At 40.2% G+C, this 18,557-nt stretch overlaps 1 protein-coding gene across 4 annotated transcripts in view; it reads left to right on the top strand.

Moving 5' to 3' along the window:
* The window catches only part of NHS (NHS actin remodeling regulator), a 373,181-nt gene that overhangs the window by 330,469 nt on the left and 24,155 nt on the right, over positions 1-18,557 (top strand). For all 4 annotated transcript variants that reach the window (XM_075914054.1, XM_075914037.1, XM_075914029.1 and 1 more), the window contains exons 2-3: positions 250-402; positions 10,135-10,268. In XM_075914054.1, the coding sequence (XP_075770169.1) occupies positions 250-402; positions 10,135-10,268 (287 nt within the window). The remainder of the gene's footprint in view (positions 1-249; positions 403-10,134; positions 10,269-18,557) is intronic.

Genomic DNA, 18,557 nt, shown 5'->3' with positions numbered 1-18,557 from the left:
ATATAGTACTCATTTTTTTCTATAAAGCCCTGTGCGAGTACAGAGGAAATGTGCTATATAAATGCTAAGTGGTGGTATTACATACAAAAAGATTGAAAGAATAATGGTTCATATCACTGGGTGGAAGGAGAGATGCCCTCCCTTTATAGCAGTAATGTACCTTCCAAATAGGAAGCCTAGCTTGTTGTTTCAGATAAGCTGTATATAACAGTGGGTAAATGTCCTATTGTCTTGTTTTTTATGCTTTAGCTGTCTCTAACCTGGATGCAGAGAGTAAACTGAGTGTGTACTACCGAGCACCTTGGCATCAGCAAAGAAATATTTTCCTCCCCTCAACCAGACCGCCCTGTGTGGAGGAGCTGCATCACCACGCCAAACAGAACCTGCAAGCCTTGCGTAGAGGTAACCACTTTCACAGTCCTCACTTACTTTACCCACACTATGGGCTTAATCCAGAACTCTCTGAGGTGTATGGAAAGACTCCCAATCATTAGGCTTTGGATGAGGCCTTTGGTGAATAAAGATAAAAAAATAGGAAGCAGTACTAAGCAGGTTTTGTCCCTTGTTTTGCTGCTTTTTTTATCTAGAAAAGATCTAAAATATTTTATTATTTTTAAGTTTTCTTTCTGCTTTTTCTAATGTTAGAAATATTGGGACTGTCATGTCTTCTGGGGTTGTTCTTTTCTGGGGGATGATTTTTTGGGCATACCAGAGCTGTCTATGTGGGCTCTCACTCTTAAGCTGAATGGAGAGAAGCTGTGAATTTTAATAAAGATGTCTTTTCTCCCAAGTTTTAAATGGTCACAAAATAGACAGAAAAACTCTGAGGTTTTTATAAACAGATTTTCCTTTCCTGTCCACTGCAGGAAAGTGAAATGTATTGTTTGCATCGATCTTAGGTAACAAATATGAGATAACAAATACAAGGAACTGTCCCAGACTGTGGTGTCAATAGAGGAGTTTTTGGAACAAATTGATAAATTAAACAGTAGCTATTAAATTAAACAGGACCACATGGTACTCGCCCAAGAATTCTGAAGGAACTCAAATATGAAATTGCAGAACTATCTACTGTGGTACGTAACTATTGCTTACTTCTGTACCAGATGACTGGTAGATAGCTAAAGTGAGGCAGATTTTATAAAAGGTATCAGAGGAAAGTCTGGCAATTCTAAGCCTGTAAACCTAATTTCACTGGCAGGCAACCTGGTGGAAACTAGAGTAAAAGAACAGAATTATCAGACACATAAATGAACATGATCTGTTAGGGGAGAATCACTGCAACTTTTGAAAGGGGGAAATCATGCTGCATGAAAAAGTCTGTGAGTTTTCACAGCGGTCATGGAAACCAAGGTTACTCACCTTATGCAAAAGCGACAAGGAGTCCTGTGACACCTTACAGACTAACAGATGTATTGGAGCATAAGCTTTCATGGGCAAAAACCCACTTCGTCAGATGCATGTCCAAAGTGAGTCTTTGCCCACAAAAGCTTATGCTCCAATACATCTGGTAGTCTATAAGGTGCCACAGGACTCCTCACCGCTTTTGCAGATCCAGATTAACACGACTACCCCTCTGATCCTTGTCACCTTATGGAGTAAATAGTGTTGTTTGAGATGGTGTCATCGTGGATGCTCCACACTTAGTCTTGGTGCTGTCCTGGCGCCTGGATTGGAGCTTGCCTGTATTTTTCCCAAAACCACATGCAAATGCATTCAAGGCTTCCATGCATACACTCAATGTCAGGCAAGCACGGTCATTTTAACTGCAAAGAACTAGGCCCTTCAGGCAAACACTTCACCTCTTCTGCGCATTCATTGACCAAGTTAAAGGACAACCCATATCAAAACAAAGGCTGTCCAACGTGCCAGTGAAGGGCATTTGCAAGGCGGCTACTTGGGCATCACAACTTACCTGATGTTGCCCTTTGCTAAGCACTATGCACCTTCTTATGGGATCGACACGTCACTGGGCTCCGCAGTTCTATCATAGGCCTTCGCAATATTCCGAAGCCCCAGCCACCACAGGCCAAAACTGCTTGTTAATCACCAAGCATGGAGCATCCACAGTGCTCTCTTGAAGAAGAAACGAAGGTTACTTGCCTTGTGCAGTAACTGGAGTTCTTTGAGATGGCGTCCTCGTGGTTGTTCCATGACCCACCCTCTCCCCTCTTCTTTGGATCTGGAGGACTTCCAAGGTAGAGAAGGAACTGGAGGGCCCAGGCCACACATGCATGGTGCCTACTGGCACCCAACCTTCTGAATGACTTTGGCAAGAAGTAGTGTCGGATAAAAGGCGTAAGCAGGCTTGTGATTCCATGGAATGAGGAAGGCGTCTCCAAGTGATCCTGTCACAATGCCTGCTCAGGAGCAAAACTGTGTGCATTTGGTTGTGTAGTGTTGAGCACCCATCTGTGATGCTGAGGGAAATGTCTGCTTAGAGAGTCCGCCATTACATTGGTGACACCTGGTATATGAACTGCAGACAGGTAGATGTTGTGCTTGATGCAAAAATTCCACAGTTTTATGGCCTCGGTGCACAGGGATCGAGATCTGGCTCCCCCTTGTCTGTTGATATAGAATACAGAGGACACAGACATGTTTGTTGGCAATAGAAGGCAGGAGATGCCTGCAAGCAGTGTTCCCTCTAAGGTGCATGCCTGTGCGGCCACGCACAAAAAATTATAAGCCCGCCCACCTCCTTCATAGAGTCGTGCAGTTGCATTCACCTTCCTGCTGGACCTGGAAAGTATGTAGTGTGGCTGTTCCCACAGCCTGGGGGGCAGGTGGGCGGCTGCCGCCAGGATGCAGCCATGTTGGTGGTGGGGGCTTCCGCAGGGGCCACAGACATGTTGGGGGATGGGCAGATGGCTGCCTCTGGGACCGAGGCTGAGGCCGCATGGGGGGGTGGGCAGCTGCTGCTGAGGCCAGGGCCACACTTGGGAGTGAGAGGCTGCCTCCAGGGCCAAGGCCATGTTGGGTGTGGCACAAGAGCTAACAGTAATCGAGCTGTTCAAATGCAAGTGATAGTCCATGCTAGGTATAATACTGCTTCATCATAGTATTCTTTGGGCTAACTACAGCTCTGATACATAGTACTCATTATTTCAAAACTCTGTTTATTGAAATGTGATTTGCTTGGCTTAGTGTTATTTGGCTGTGTTACTGGCCCCTGCTGAAGGAAAGATAGCGGATGATGTGATCTAATAGTATAATGCGGCTCAGCAGCTCACTGTACTATGAAGTTCTACAATATATCAACCCGCTCATCATTTTACATTACTGGTGTTCTCAAAAATATGGTGGGTATGTAAGCCCCATACAATCTATTTTGCAGGAATCCTGACAGTCTACACTCACTCCACAGAGTTGCCTTCCTGGATCTTGTCAATGAGAGGAAGTGATCCAAGTGGCTGTTTTAGAACATTTAAAGGCTTCATTTTCGCTTCAAACAGCTTTGTTGAACACAGTGATCAAAAAACTGTTTGAAGCAAAAAATGGAACTTTTAAAGCTGCTAAAGTGGCCATAGAGAAGAATGTATGCAACCAGTTTGGTGTGTTGATTAGTTGTGGTATGAGCTGAAAACTTCCTGAAAAGTTTTGCATCATCTTCAGGCATTATTTTTGACTGCTGGAAATTTTACATTTTCAGCTTCTTTTTTTAATAGTGAAGTTAGTTAATTCTAATGAAAACAAAATAAATAGCCTGCACATCTTTTGCAACTTTCACCCATTTAAAAAATCAATATCTCTACCTCTATAGTGTTTAGTATGCAGAAAGGAATATTATGGGACAAATTAAACACTGGTACTAACTTCACAGATATCAGTCGTATTACATCTTGGATGAATTTGCATTTATATCTCCAGTTTAAAAAGCAGTGAAAGCCAATAAAGAAATAATCTGCAATTTATGAGTCTGTCATCCAGATTTTACCTTACTTGTCTTTAATTTGCTTACATGGCTATTAGACAGGAGTATGGCAACTGAATAGGAGAAAGGGAATACTCTTGGATCATTGAATCTAAAGGTCCCTGTTATGATGAGCAGGGAGGGACTACACACATAAAGACAAAAGGGGAAAATGTGAGACAAATTTACATTTAATTTGGGATGGTATCTTTTTAAGAGATCATGCTTTTAGATTTATCTTGCGTCATGCAAGGTGGATAATAAAACTTATCATCCATTGAAGCTGGGCAGGAAATGGGTTTTGTGTCCCATGAAAATTTGAAGCACCTGAAAAGTTCTTGTTCCAAATCAGGATGCAAATAGAAATCTCAAATTTCTCAAGCCAAAAATCTAGGTGGGAACCCAACCTGAGTCAATTGAAACTTTTGTTTTTATGATTTCCCAATGTTTTGTTTTGATCATTTTTTTAAACTGTTTTACTATATTTCACTTTAAAATTGAAACAAAAAGTTGTTCTGTACCAGAAAATTGGAGTTTTGTAAAGGTCAAAAGAACATTTTGATAATTTCAAAAAAATTTCATAATTTTTGAAATTGAAAAATTACTTGAAAATTACTTGAAACTGAACCTTTCCTGCAACAAATGAACAATATTTCATCACAAAGTTCCTCACCCATTCTGCCATTCATGATTTGATTCTGGATGAGGCCTCTGACTTTCCATATATAAGATATTTGTTAAAAACTTGGGTGCCATGATGGCACATATCTGAACAAGTGCACATGACCTCAATATTGGTGCACAAGACAAAACTTATTCCACTACTGGATGGAAAATCTTAGAGGGAACACTGCCTGCAAGCATTGCACAAGGCATGCAATTCCAGCAGATTTATGTGTAAGGACATCTCTTTCTTGGGTTGACCAGAATCCCTGTGCGGTCTTGTCTTGGTAATGAGTGCAGCATCTGTTGTAATTGTGCACGAGGGGGAATGTTGGAGAAATGGAACCCCCATGTAAAGATTGGTAGTTTGGTCCCCCAGAGGAAGTGTCTTGACCTCGTGAGGTATGGTAAACTGGAGTGAGAAGGGAAGCCCTAAAGGCCTTTATAACATGGAAAATCAAACCTGTAGGCAGCGCATATGGAGTTGGGCATGTGATACTATAACCACCACTGGACAGATTTGAACTGGGATCTCTGGAGCTTAGTGTAGGAGCCTCTTTATAGCTCAAGCTGTAGAGGCTCTTACACCAGTGTTTCTGAAAGTGTACTGCAGAAACACTCTTAGAAACACTTTAACTGGCTGCCTTAGTTGTTTATGTACTGGCGCTGCAGGCACGGAGACTCGCGGCTCCCATTGGCTCAGTTTCATCCTTTGTAGCCAAGGGGAGCCATGGAAAGTGGTGGCCTGGCCCACCAAGTGAATTTGAACCTGTGACCTCTGGAGCTTATTATAGGAGCTCATACAGCTTGAGCTAAAAGCCAGTTGGCTTTCAGGTTAGGCTGTAGAGCTCCCTTGTTCTTATCTCTTGATGTAAGTGGTTTAAGTGCCACTACATGGAACAGTGAATCACACTAGGGGTACGTCTAAACTACATGCCTCTGTCGGCAGAGGCATGTAGATTTGTTTGTTCAGCAAAGGCAAATGAAGCCGCGATTTAAATGATCGCGGCTTCATTTACATTTACATGGCTGCCACGCTGAGCCGACAAACAGCTGATCAGCTGTTTGTCGGCTCGCGCGCTAGTCTGGACGTTCCCCCTGTCGACATCAAAGCCCTTTGTCGGCAGCCCCGGTAAACCTCATTCCACGAGGAATAACGGGGCTGCCGACAAAGGGATTTGATGTCGACAGGGGGAACGTCCAGACTAGCGCGCGAGCCGACAAACAGCTGATCAGCTGTTTGTCGGCTCAGCGCGGCAGCCATGTAAATGTAAATGAAGCCGCGATCATTTAAATCACGGCTTCATTTGCCTTTGCCTATCTGTCTAATCTACATGCCTCTGCCGACAGAGGCATGTAGTCTAGACACAGCCTAGGTGTGTGGATTACAATACCATGAAGGTCGTAGCTGCCATGTGGTCAAGAAGTTGTAGGCAGTGCTTGGCTGTAGTGCATGTAGAGAAATAAATTATTGTAGCCAGTGTTTGAATGGCAAGGAATCTTACAGAAGGCAGTAAACATTTCCTACCTACCTCATGAAACAGAAGAACCAGAGGTCACTTAGTGAAATTTATAGGCAATAGATTTAAAACAAATAATGGGAAGTACTTCTTCACACAATGCACAGTCAGCCTTTCAACTCATTGCCAGAGGATGGTATGAAGGCCAAAATATTAGTGGGTTCAAAAAAGAACTAGGTAAGTTCACGGAGGATAGGTACATCAATGGCCATTAGCCAAGATGGTCCAATACAAAATCCCATGCTCTGAGTTGACCCTAAACTGCTGTCTGCCAGACGCTGGGACATGATGACTGGGGATAGAATACTCAGTAAATTGCCATGTTTTTCTCCCTTCCCTCCAAGGCATCAGGCATTGGCCACTGTGAAAGAACAGAATACTGGGCTAGATGGACCATTGGTCTGACCTGGTAGAGGTGTTCTGCTTATTTTTATATTCGAAATTTCACAAAAAAATAATAGTTTCTTCTTATGTCATTCATCCTGAAAATATTCATTAACAGCAGTCCTTAGCTGAAGCAGATTTGCATCAATAGCAATAATTCCCTTAGTCATGTATTATTAATAATGATAATAATTGATTGATCAGATCTGTAAAGCCCATATTAACTGAGTAAAATATTACAATTAATTACCATATTTTGATCTCTGCATTTTTTTAACTCTGACTCATACTGTGGGTGCAGCTTGTCTTAATAGTACTACAAAGAGCCATAAAAAGGAATTATAATCAGAGTAGTATTAAAATTAGAACAGAACTTGGGTCTCCCCCCCACCCCCATTAGCCAATCAGCATAGCAAGTGTCCTAACATTAGAATAATCTGCTTCTGCCATCTTGTGGACAGGAGAAATTCTAACAACCAAAGCATAAAGGCAGTGGAGAGAAATGGGTAATGGTATTAAACAAATTGTGCTTTGACAGTTTACCATCCTCAGTATTTATTATTCACTTCTCAGTTTCACAGACAGTTGGTCATACATTGGTATATTTAATTTTCTGTGTATTTTTATTTTGTAAAATGCAACCATATTCTGAAAAATGTACCTAAAAGTGGGATCATGTAGTTCCAGGAATATTCTCTTTCACTTCCTATATCAAACTTCCATTATTTACAAGTAAAAAGATATTTTAACAGTCCATGATTCCAATTCAATGTTAGATCAGGAAAAAAAAGTTTTCTCTTGCCTCATTCATTAAATGCCAGTAACACACAAGAATGTGCTGTTGGTACTTAGCTGACAATGTTGTTAAGGATGCATTTGGTGAAAAAGAATCCAGCTTTTGTTTCCATTGGTTCTGCATGCTAACAGTAATGAAACTATTTCTACTTTGGCATCAAGAACAAAGGGAGAGAAAAGACACAACCATTCTCCCACCTCACACTGACTCTCAGAAGATTTTGAAGTTTGGGGATGGATTGATGCTAGAAGAGACTTCAGTACTAAGAGCTTTCTAGGCAACTCCAGAGAGCTTGAAATTTTCTTGGAACTGAGAAAAACTAATATGACTGGTGCTTTGAAGACAAACACCGCAGCTCAGGGAGAAGTCTGCCTCAGCATCCATCTCCTGGGTGCAGATCAAGCGGTCCGGATCTGATGAAGCTGTGGAGCCAGGGAATGAAATCTGAGCAAGGAATATTCTTTTTTATATCTCCTTTTGCACTTATTGGTAGACTCTATACCAGGGCCACTCAACATGCGGCCAGCAGCCCATTTGTTTGCGGCTCACAGCGCAGTTTGAGTTTACGTGGGGCTCAACACGTGGCCCGCGGGTGGGATGCTTTGTATTCATACCGTCAGTGTGTAAGAAGCAATTTGCATATATTTGCATGTATATGCAACCACACTTAAGTTGCGGCCCACGGCATGTGCTGAGTATCATTGTGGTCCCCAGGGTTTCCAAAGTAGAGTAGCTCTGTTCTATACTATATTATACCTTGTATACTATATTATACCTATACTAACATTATAACTTGGGTCTATGGCATCTCAATTTTGGCCTCACTAGTATTTGGGATGTACTTTAAGTCCCATTCTGGGAGCCCTCAAGCTCATTAACCTCTTCTAGAAGACAGAACCTTCCAATGGCCTGTGAACCAAATGGATACCCTTCTTGGACATTTGTGTTATGGGGTGGGAGATATCAATCATGAATCAACCTTATCCTTACAGTGCATGTAATACTTAGTTTATGGAAGCCTTTCAGAATTGCATTCAGTCTTCAAAGGGACCACATCTGCATGTTATCCTCCATGGACTTGCCTGTTAATCTTTTCCTCTTTTGATTTTGGTTGTGGGGTGATTTAAGACTAAAACAACTTTCAGATTTTGGGGTGATTACAATAACGTGTGGGTTTTTTTCCACCAGATACTTAGAATCCTTAATCTTTGAGCCTCCTGTTCTCGGTTTTTCTTTGTTTCTTCTTAACTTTCTGTCAGAGATTAAAATAAATCTTCATGTTTATAAACAACCTTTCTCTTTATCAGCGGTCAGATCATCTTCAATAATCATTATCTGGATTTTAATTGTGTTTCTAGGGAAGCAGTCTCCTGATGTGATATGCATTATAGGGGCTAGATGTATTGAGTACCCCAGAAAGGTTTCTATTATTGCATTGTAAAAATCATAGAAATGTTGGACTGGAAGGGACCTTGAAAGGTCAAATCAAGTCCCTTGAATTGAGGAAGAACTTAGATCTAGACTGTCATGGGTAGGTGTTTACCTAATCTGTACTTTGAAACCTCCCATGAGAGAGATTCCACAACCTACGTTTGTAATTAGATACAGAACTTCACTACCTATGGAGTTTGGAAGTTCTTCCTAATGTCTAACCCAAATCTCCCTTGCTGCAATTTAAGGCCATTACTTCTTGTCCTGTTCTCAGTGATTAAGGAGAACTATTTATCATTTTCTTCTTTATAAAAGTCTTCTGTGTACTTGAAGATTGTTATCATGTTCCCATTCAGTCTTCTTCAGACTAAACAAACCCAGTTTTTTTCAGTCTGTCATGTTTTCTAAACTTTTAATCATTTTTTAAACTCTTCACTGGACTTTCTCCAAACTTATCCATGTTTCCCAAACTGTGGAGCCTAGAATTGGACACAGTATTCCAGTAGAGGCCTTATCAGTGCTGAATAGAGTGAAATAATTACTTCTCATGTCTTCTTTATAACACCCCTGCTGATACATCCCAGAATGATGTGTGCTTTTTGTGCAACAGTTTTACACTCTCAACTCATATTTCATTTATGATCTACTATTGCCCTGAAATCCTTTTCTGCAGTACTCCTTTTTAGGTAGTCATTTCCCATTATATATTTGTCTAATTGATTATTCCTTCCAAAGTGAATTACTTTTTTCTCCAGTTTGTCAAGATCATTTTGAATTCTGATCCTGTAGTCCAAAGTGCTTGCAACCCCTCCCAACTTGGTATATTTTGCATAATTTATAAATGTACTTTCTCTACCATTATCCAAACCATTTACAAAGATTTGAATAGAACCAGGACCAATCTCTTAGTTAGGATTTGAGTTGCTGATGTTCTAAACAATATATGATTGATGTTGTTTAAAGGTGAAGTGAGCCAATTTTGGGTTTCAGTTTTGTAAAACCTCATCAGTCAAAAAGGTTTGGATAAGAGGTATTTTGCCTTGGAAGGGGATTTAACTGGGATATATGGGGAATTTTGTACATATTTAGTAACAATTACATTTATAATAAAAAAAAAAGTTGCCCTGTATTCGTGTTCTTTCTTTCAACCAACTCTTGTCTTTTCTCTGCTATTGTAGCTCTCACTTGCAGTACCATGAGAATACAAGCTATTTGGGGAATACTATGTCTTCCTCGGTTCTTGGAAAACACCATCCATAGTTTGGGTGCTATTGCAGAAATAATAATTAATAATAATGAAGAAGGCTTGTCTGAATCTTTGCTAGATGATTAAACTTATTTATATCCGTCTAAATCTCAATAAGGAGATTTTTGTTTAATGCATCAATTGGAAAAACTGATGTCTAGTTTCTCCTTTTCCAAAACAGAACAACGAAACCGAGGTGATAACAGAGAGCAGAAAGTTCCAGGGCTCATCTCTGTGGTGGCTCCCCCATTTCCTCCCTTCCCAGCAATCTACAGTCAAAAGAGGAAAGAGATAAAGGACCGGCACTTGCTAAGAGTAAGCTTTTCCTGCACACTGAAGTTATAACTTATTATTGGACCTAATATAATGATGTTGTTGATTAGGACCTCTATCATCATACTTAATCATTACACTGTGGATTTGTATGATTACAATACAGCTGGCATCAGTCTCTGCCCAATCAGTAACAAAACACAGACTGATTTCCAGTAAAGATATTGTGGGTTACATTTTGAAGACCCCATTAGGAGAAAAATGGGCACTTGAGAGTTTATCCCTTACAGAGGTGTCACAATACCTTCAGGTGTCATTCTTAAATAATGTCTAAGCAAGATGTAGTACTTCCAAGAGGGAATTTGTTATAATTTGAGTCTTGCAAATATCATTGTCAAGAGCCAAGAATTCTATGATTTCAAATAATGATTGCAGATAGTGATACCACTCTACTACCCAAGATACCAGCTGTTATATTCATGCTCATCAATCTCCAGTTGCTTTTATTGGTAATGGACTCTGCTCTTTCATTGTACAGTACTGTATATTTAGATACTTTATTGTATCATCGACTTCTTTATTGTGACTAGCTGAACAGCCAAACAAATAAAAATGGCAGTGCAATCAATTAAGTTGACTTTAGGTACCCAAGTTTGAGCATTTAGATCACACATTGCTTTAATGTTTATAAGTTCAAACTGGTGTCTTGGCATTCTTAAACGGTCTGTGTAGTGTTTGGTACAGAATAGTTAGAACAACCCAGTAGTAAATTAAGGGTGATATTTGATAAGAGAAAAAACTAGAAAACAAAACATAATGTGAGATCATCAATTTTCAATTTTTTTAGGTGTCTAGAGCATGATATGTTCAAAATTCATCTTAATGTCTAAACTTTCCACCAAGCAGAAGTCTAAATACCACTTATTCTTCCCCTTCTGCCTTTGGTGAAAACAAAAACAATTTAGGAAAGACACAGAGTTGACAGAGCAAGGGGATTATTCCTCAGACATGTTCCCATGACAACCTTGCATATAACACCTCTCACTACAGCCATTGAAAACTGAGATGCTATGTCACTGTGACTGCAATTAAGACTTTTGTTTCACATTCTTTAATCTTTTCTTCTTTTTTTCTGGTGCCTCACTCAGTCTAGTGAAGCGTGAAGCTCCCAAAGTTCAGAATTTGAGTTCAGAATCTTGATTCTGCAAAATTGGTCTGTTTTCTGAAGTCGCTTTCCTCATCCTTAGACAAGATGTCATCTGGAACAAGTAATGAATGGAAATGACCCACCACATTACTTATTCCATCTCCCTTCCATTTTAGAAGTATTCCCCGTGGTATGTTCCCCAGGGCTTTGTCTACACCAGTTTTAAATGATTCAATGGGAAACTCAACAAAACACACCAAGTTTCACACAGTTTTGTGTTTAAGCCATGTGAAACCTCAGAGAAATACTAATGGGGCTGAAGGATTTTAATTAATTGCACTGTGTACTTCCTAAGCAGAAATAGCATCTACCATTTGTCTAAAAACCCCTCCCTATACTATTAAATCTGCAGATTGAATATGTAAAGCAATGTATAAACACTAAGTGTGGTATATATAGACCGGTGTGATAGGATTATTATTATGTAATTTCCTCTGTTAGAACACCATGTGTGGTATGACTTCTGTCAGAAAACAAATCTTATTTTTGTATTTACCTTGTCAAAACACTGAAGCATTACATTAATCATTAAAGGATTGTCAACATTTTAGCAGATCACACTTGTAATGTTCCAAACTAAAATAAACACCCACAAGCAGATAAAACAAAAACGTGTGAAAACATATGGAAATGCGAATTGTGAGAGTAGGCAGGCAAGCAAGATCGTGGTTTAGAGCAGAAAAATGGGAGAAAATAGCATAGTAAGAACTATTTTTTTCTTTTTACCTATATTGCCTGATTACATGAAAAGATACTGTGCAGTTACAGAATATTAATTTCTAAATATTGTAAACAACCCTTTGTTCAAACCACTGATCTTTTACTAGCACTTTTTTTCCTCTTCCCAACAATGCTAATTATTCCGTCAATTAAATCAGTAACTTTGCTATGGCTACATAGGACAAACAAATGATTTGTTCTGTTTTCTTAAAATTCTGTTAAAAGGAAGAATAACATTATTTAGCACTTACACCATGCTTTACATTTCCAGAGCATTCAACAAAAGTGAGTGAATTCATCCTTGCCATTTGTTGCCTGTGAGATAGAAAAGTAGCAGTCTTTCCATTTTACAAATGTGGAATCTAAGATGGCAATTAAGTGAGTCACCCAGTGCCACAGGACAAAGGCAGTGTTAGAAACAGAATTAGCACTCAGAGATCCTGGTTTTAGCACTAGGTTCAAACTTCTGGTTCACACTTCTACAGTTCATTTTCTCACTAGGTTTTTGATTTTGTATTTAAAATTATGGAGTCCTATTATTGAAGAATTACATAGTCATTTTGATAGAAGTAGGCCAAGACAAATTATATACACATTTTAAATGGGATTTAAGTGTTGTTTTGACTACATTGGAGTGAATTTCAGCTTTTTAAAATGTTATTCATAAAATCATCCTGACAGTAAGTTTCCAGCATGCTCTTTCTTTTTGACCTGTCCAGTGGTACTGAAATCAGGAGCTATAAACAATACTTAATCCCTTTTGTTTGCCTTTTTTGTTAGCTCTTGCCGATAGGGAGTTGTTAACGTTTTTGGAATTATAAACTGTGGCATTGGTCACATTACTGTCATAGCTTTGTCAGCACTTTCTCTCTTTGCAGGGGTTTGGGAATCAGCTATCAAGATTTCTGGCAGCCTGGCATTAAGCATGTGCAATTTAAATGAATCTTTGAACTAATTTTGAGAAAATATAAATTTTTAACCATTTCTACGTTAATTAAATATACAGAGAAAAAAGTTTTCTGCTCTTGAACTTTTCTGCACTCATTAAGCAGCTTTGAATACAGGAACACAAATAAGTTGTTTGCTCTTGGTTTATATTTTTCCTATATTTTTGCTAAGTGCAGTCACTTATTTTGAGATGCTAACATTTCCTGGAACACTTTCATTTCAATTGAGGCATGCTTGGTGCATAATGTAGCATGGACACTGCTTTTTTCACAAGCCTTGCCTTACTACAGTAAAACTATGCCTTACTACAGTATGCCTTACTACAGTAAAACTACTACAGCCAAGACTGTGTCTCGACTGGCAAGTTTTTCCGGAAAATCAGCAGCTTTTCCGGAAAAACTTGCCAGCTGTCTACACTGGCCACTTGAATTTCCGGAAAAGCACTGACGATCTCATGTAAAATCATCAGTGCTTTTCCGGAAATACTATGCTGCTCCCGTTCAGGCAAAAGTCTTTTCCCGAAAGACTTTTGCGCAAAAGGGCCACTGTAGACAGCACAGTACTGTTTTCCGCAAAAAAGCTCCAATCGCGAAAATGGCGATTGGGGCTTTTTTGCGGAAAAGCGTGTCTAGATTGGCCACGGACGCTTTTCCGCAAAAAGTGCTTTTGCGGAATAGCATCTTGCCAATCTAGACGCGCTTTTCCGAAAATGCTTTTAACGGAAAAGTTTTCCATTAAAAGCATTTTCGGAAAATCATGCCAGTGTAGATGTAGCCCAATAGTCCGGCATCCAGTTGTCCAGCACTCCTGATAGGCCGGCATCAACTGGAAACTGGAACGGCTCAGGTCAGCCGCTCTCACGGCCGGGCCACTGTGAGCCGCATGCGCGTTCACGGCCTGCACCGTTCCGCTCATGGTCCCCAGTGCACACAGTGTCCAGCTTGCACGTGCTAGCAGCCAGCCGCTGACTACAGGCAGCTGCTTCGGGACCCGAACATAAGGTTGGGGAAGAAGGGGAATTGAGTGACAGCAGGGAGGGAAGGTGTTTGGCTCTGGGGAAGGGAAGGGGAGGAGAGGGGGATTGGGTTGCGCATGGCGTCCCAGCCAGCTCATTGAAAAGCCGGCTGATCAGTGCACGTACTCCAGCGCCAGGAGGAAGACGCATGGCTGTACTGGCAGCTCCGGGACCTGAGCATAAGGTTGGAGGAAGGAGGATTGGGTTGGGGGTATGCCCCCTTATAGTACCTCCTGGTACTCCGGCATATCTGATAATCCAGCACCAGCTAGGTCCCAGAGGTGCCGGATTATCAGAAGTCTACTGTATTTGCAAGTCATAAATGACACTGGAGCCCATACTCTCGGGAGGAGAAAAGGGGGAATAAAATAGTGGTTTTCCACTCACTAGAGCCCAGCTACATTTCCTATCTCTCATCCAAATGCTGGAGCAGGAAATGTATTGAGTTGGTCTATGAATTCAATGTGGCAAGTGCATGACTACAGGTGGTTCTCATAGTCACTTGCATTGATTAGTTTTAAGGTTTGTTATGTTATACTGCACAATAGTGGTTAACCTAAAAAAGATGCTGAAAACAGGATGATGTATCTGTGCAACTAAGATTTTTTTACATGGATAGACTGATATTTCAAAGACTTGGCACATTAACAATTATAGCAAGTAAGTCCTTTGGTGCCTTAGAAATTAACAAAAATCTATAGAATCATGAGCTTTTGTGGGTAAAACCCACTTCATCAGATGAGTTGAAGAGTTGCATTGAAGATGATGGGATCTTTCATAAAAGTAATGATACTCACGTGTCAGTGTTTGCATCGTAAATCCCTAAGTAATTAATTACAGGCAGTCCCCGGGTTACGTACAAGATAGGGACTGTAGGTTTGTTCTTAAGTTGAATCTGTATGTAAGTCGGAACTGGCGTCCAGATTCAGTCGCTGCTGAAACTGATCAGTTTCAACAGCGGCTGAATCTGGACGCCAGTTCTGACTTACATACAGATTCAACTTAAGAACCCCTGCAGACCAGGGGGACGGGGAGCAAAGCAGAGCAAAGCCGTGGAGCACGCGGACAGCTGACAGCCCAGACGCGTCTGGGCTGTCCGCTGCCCGCGTGTTCCGCCGCTTTGCTTCCTCTCCCTGGTCTGCTGGAGACCAGGGAGAGGGAGGGCCCCGTTCGTAACTGCGGATCCGACATAAGTCGGATCCGCGTAACTCGGGGACTGCCTGTACACACTAAACTGGAATGGCTTCAGAAGAATCTTTCTAGTGTAATGCAGAAAAATACCTTCAAAATTCTGAATTTATATTTAACAGTTGACTGTAGTGCTTGGAAAACCACCTGATGCAAAATGCTCTGAAAACCCAGAATGGTCCTGGGAGTTTAATATGACTTCATAACTAATTTTACTAATTTCCCAAGACAGCTAGAACTGGTCTTTTGAGTTTGAGAGATTTTTTAGAGCTACTCAACCTTCCAGTTATGACTTATTTAAATAATGATACTTTGTTCTTTCTTAACATTATCCTACCTTTTTTCATAATGGAGTGAGATAAGGACAGATTGGAATTGATACTCTCATCAATCTTTGACTTTCTTAGCTTTTGTTGGTGGTGGTCACGATTGCAATTTAATTGCTTTATTTGAAGACAGTAAAATTTAAATTTAGGACAGTTCATCTGTTGCTAGGTACTGAGCTACGACCTGGGAGATCTTAGTTCAATACCCTGTTCTGCAACAGATTTGCTATGTAATCTTGGACAAATCAGTGTCTTTCCACTGACTTCATTGAATTTGGATCAGGCCTATAATCGCTCTCTGCCTCAATCTCCATTTGTAAAATTGGTATACTTACTTGCTTCCTGCCTTTGTCTTTTCTATTTGGAATGTAAGATTTTAGGGGCTGGGACCATCTGTTACTATGGCTGTTTAATACAGCAGGATGCATTTCTCAGTTGGTACTTCTAAGTGGTAAATAGATAAAAATAGCAAGAACTATAATAAAATAATTATATTAAGGTATATACCAACCATTCAAGACACAGAGATTCACCTGTAGGTGGTCATAACGTTAAGATTTTATTAAGGCTCCCCCCTTGCAAAGTATTCAGCACCTGGCAGGAGTGAGCCTAAAAGAAGTAATGTTTGAAAAAGACAGTGTTTGATCTGTCTGAATATGCAGAATGGAGAGGGAACTTAATGATGTTAATAGATGCCAGTTTGACAGCCTGTCTAAAAATCTGTATTTAGCCACAACACAGACAAAACACCAACAGCAACAGTGCTAGCTTCCTCAAATTGCCCCACCAAAGTGCCTCACTCTTACCTGGAATTGAATGAATAGTTTGTCTCATGCAAACTCAGTTCTTGGCCTCAGTGCTAAAAACTGCCACCACTCATGGCTTTGTTTTTGTGATGGAGTCTGTTGGGAACTGAAATGGGATCACTGATCAGTCATCAGATGGCAAATATTTTCAATCACTGCCAACTGGCTGGATTTTAACTAGTCATCCAGGCAGGGCCTTGACTAAGAAAAAAGATGGGTTCTTAACTGAAATGCTAACTTGAGGTAAAAGCCTAGTGAATTCAAGGCAGTCTGTAGTTTTCACATGAGTTGACAAATGGATTTAAGATTGTCTTCCCATAGTCTTTCACACAATCTGCTGACTTGTGTGCAAATTATAAACTGCCTTATCTTTGCTGAGATTTAACTTGAATTAGCTAACTTGCATTAAGAACACACCTTTTTTTTCCCCTAAAGGGAAGGTCTGAGAGTGGAAAAGCCGATGTTTTAATAATTCTATCTTTTAACAAGTTTTTCTTCAGCCATTTATTATTTTTTTCCATCTTCATTGATTTTTAAATACCCAGTATTGTGGAGGTAGTCATACCAAAGTTTGTCTTTAAAGTTGTATTTCAATGAAGATCTTTTATGTTCTCTCATCATTGGACAATCCTAACATTTTTGCCAGTAGGATTCTGGCTGCACAAAGCACTTCTAATGTAGATTATGGCCTCTTACTTATTATGTCATTCAGAAATCCTGTAACATCTCTGTGCGCACCGAATGCCTTTACCAGTGCAGATAATTTTAGACTATTATATGAATACAATGTTATTCTTTTATTGGCGTTTTATGGCTGCTTTTAGCATTGGAGTACAGTGTCTTCATTTTTTTAAATCCACTTAGGAATATTCAAAAACATGTCATTCTTGGAAAGTAATTCAGACATTCTACAGTCTACATTGAGCAACAAAGCATTATTAACGATTTAAAGAAAAACACTCCCCATCAATCAAGTGATTTTAGCCTCTCTTCCACTATCCCATATAGGATTGCATTTTCTAGGCTCCATTTGTACATTGAGTTCTGAGAATGCTGGTAATGGTAGCTGGCTAGCAAAGCAAAATCTACTATTAGATAAACTAGTTTTTGTTGCTGTGGTACCTAGAAAATCATCATTAATGTATCCCATTTCTTGAGAGGGTCTGTATTTTGAAAGGGATCCCCCTCCACTTTTGAGCAAATAAAAACTATTTTACATAGTAGTAGTGATGTCAAGGGGACACAAATGGCACATTTGAAGATATTGTGGCCTTTGAGAGAAGCTTGGGAAACAGGAAGACCATACCAGTAGTCACTGCCTAATTCTGGGAACACTGGGCTAGTACAGATACTACTCACGCCTTTGTAGGATAGAGCATATGCTCCCATTTCGCTGAGGCCATTTTCTCTACCTAATTTGTGGCCAGAGTCCCAATCTTATTCCTTTTGAGGAGACAGGTGCTGGTTGGCACACTAAGATGGAGCAGCCCTTGCATTCATTTTCATAGAGCAGAGGCATGAAGTTGGAGAGAAGGAATCCCCATGCTCTTTCCTCTCCCTTGTACACCTCTGCACTGACAGGCCCCATGTAGCTCTTTGTTTAACAGCACAAAGATTTTCACATTTAAGATAATGTCACTCCCAAGAAGTCCATCTCAACAGATCAGCACTTTTCTTAGAAATCCTTTGAAATCTTCAGCACCAACATTGAATTTTGGGGATAATCTCTACTGTTGTAATTCTGCTTTGGGCATATGACTGGTTACTAGGATGGGTGATGAAAGGATAACATCATCCTTGCATATCTGAGTTAGTGGAAACTTCAATTATTTGCATAGTAGTCTTTCAGTTCCCATCATAAACCATGAAAGCATTTGTCTGCAGGAATATCATCCACTGTTCTGTGCTAAAGTCATGTTTCCTAGCCCATTTCCCATTTTGAGAGAATTTGGTTTTGCACCTAATCTAGATGGCTTGCTAGTGATTTTTAAAAATTGGAAGTGGTCTCTGATTTGATTTATGCCTCCTTTTTGCATAAGATGTGTGGAAAGCTAATTCTGGAAGCTGCACATGGAAGCAAGATAATACTGGTGGGGTCTCTGCAGTGTAGATACTGGGTAG

Source organism: Pelodiscus sinensis, chromosome 1, assembly GCF_049634645.1.
Source record: "Pelodiscus sinensis isolate JC-2024 chromosome 1, ASM4963464v1, whole genome shotgun sequence".
Lineage (NCBI taxonomy): Eukaryota > Metazoa > Chordata > Testudines > Trionychidae > Pelodiscus > Pelodiscus sinensis.
This window is presented reverse-complemented; position numbering and strand designations above follow the sequence as displayed.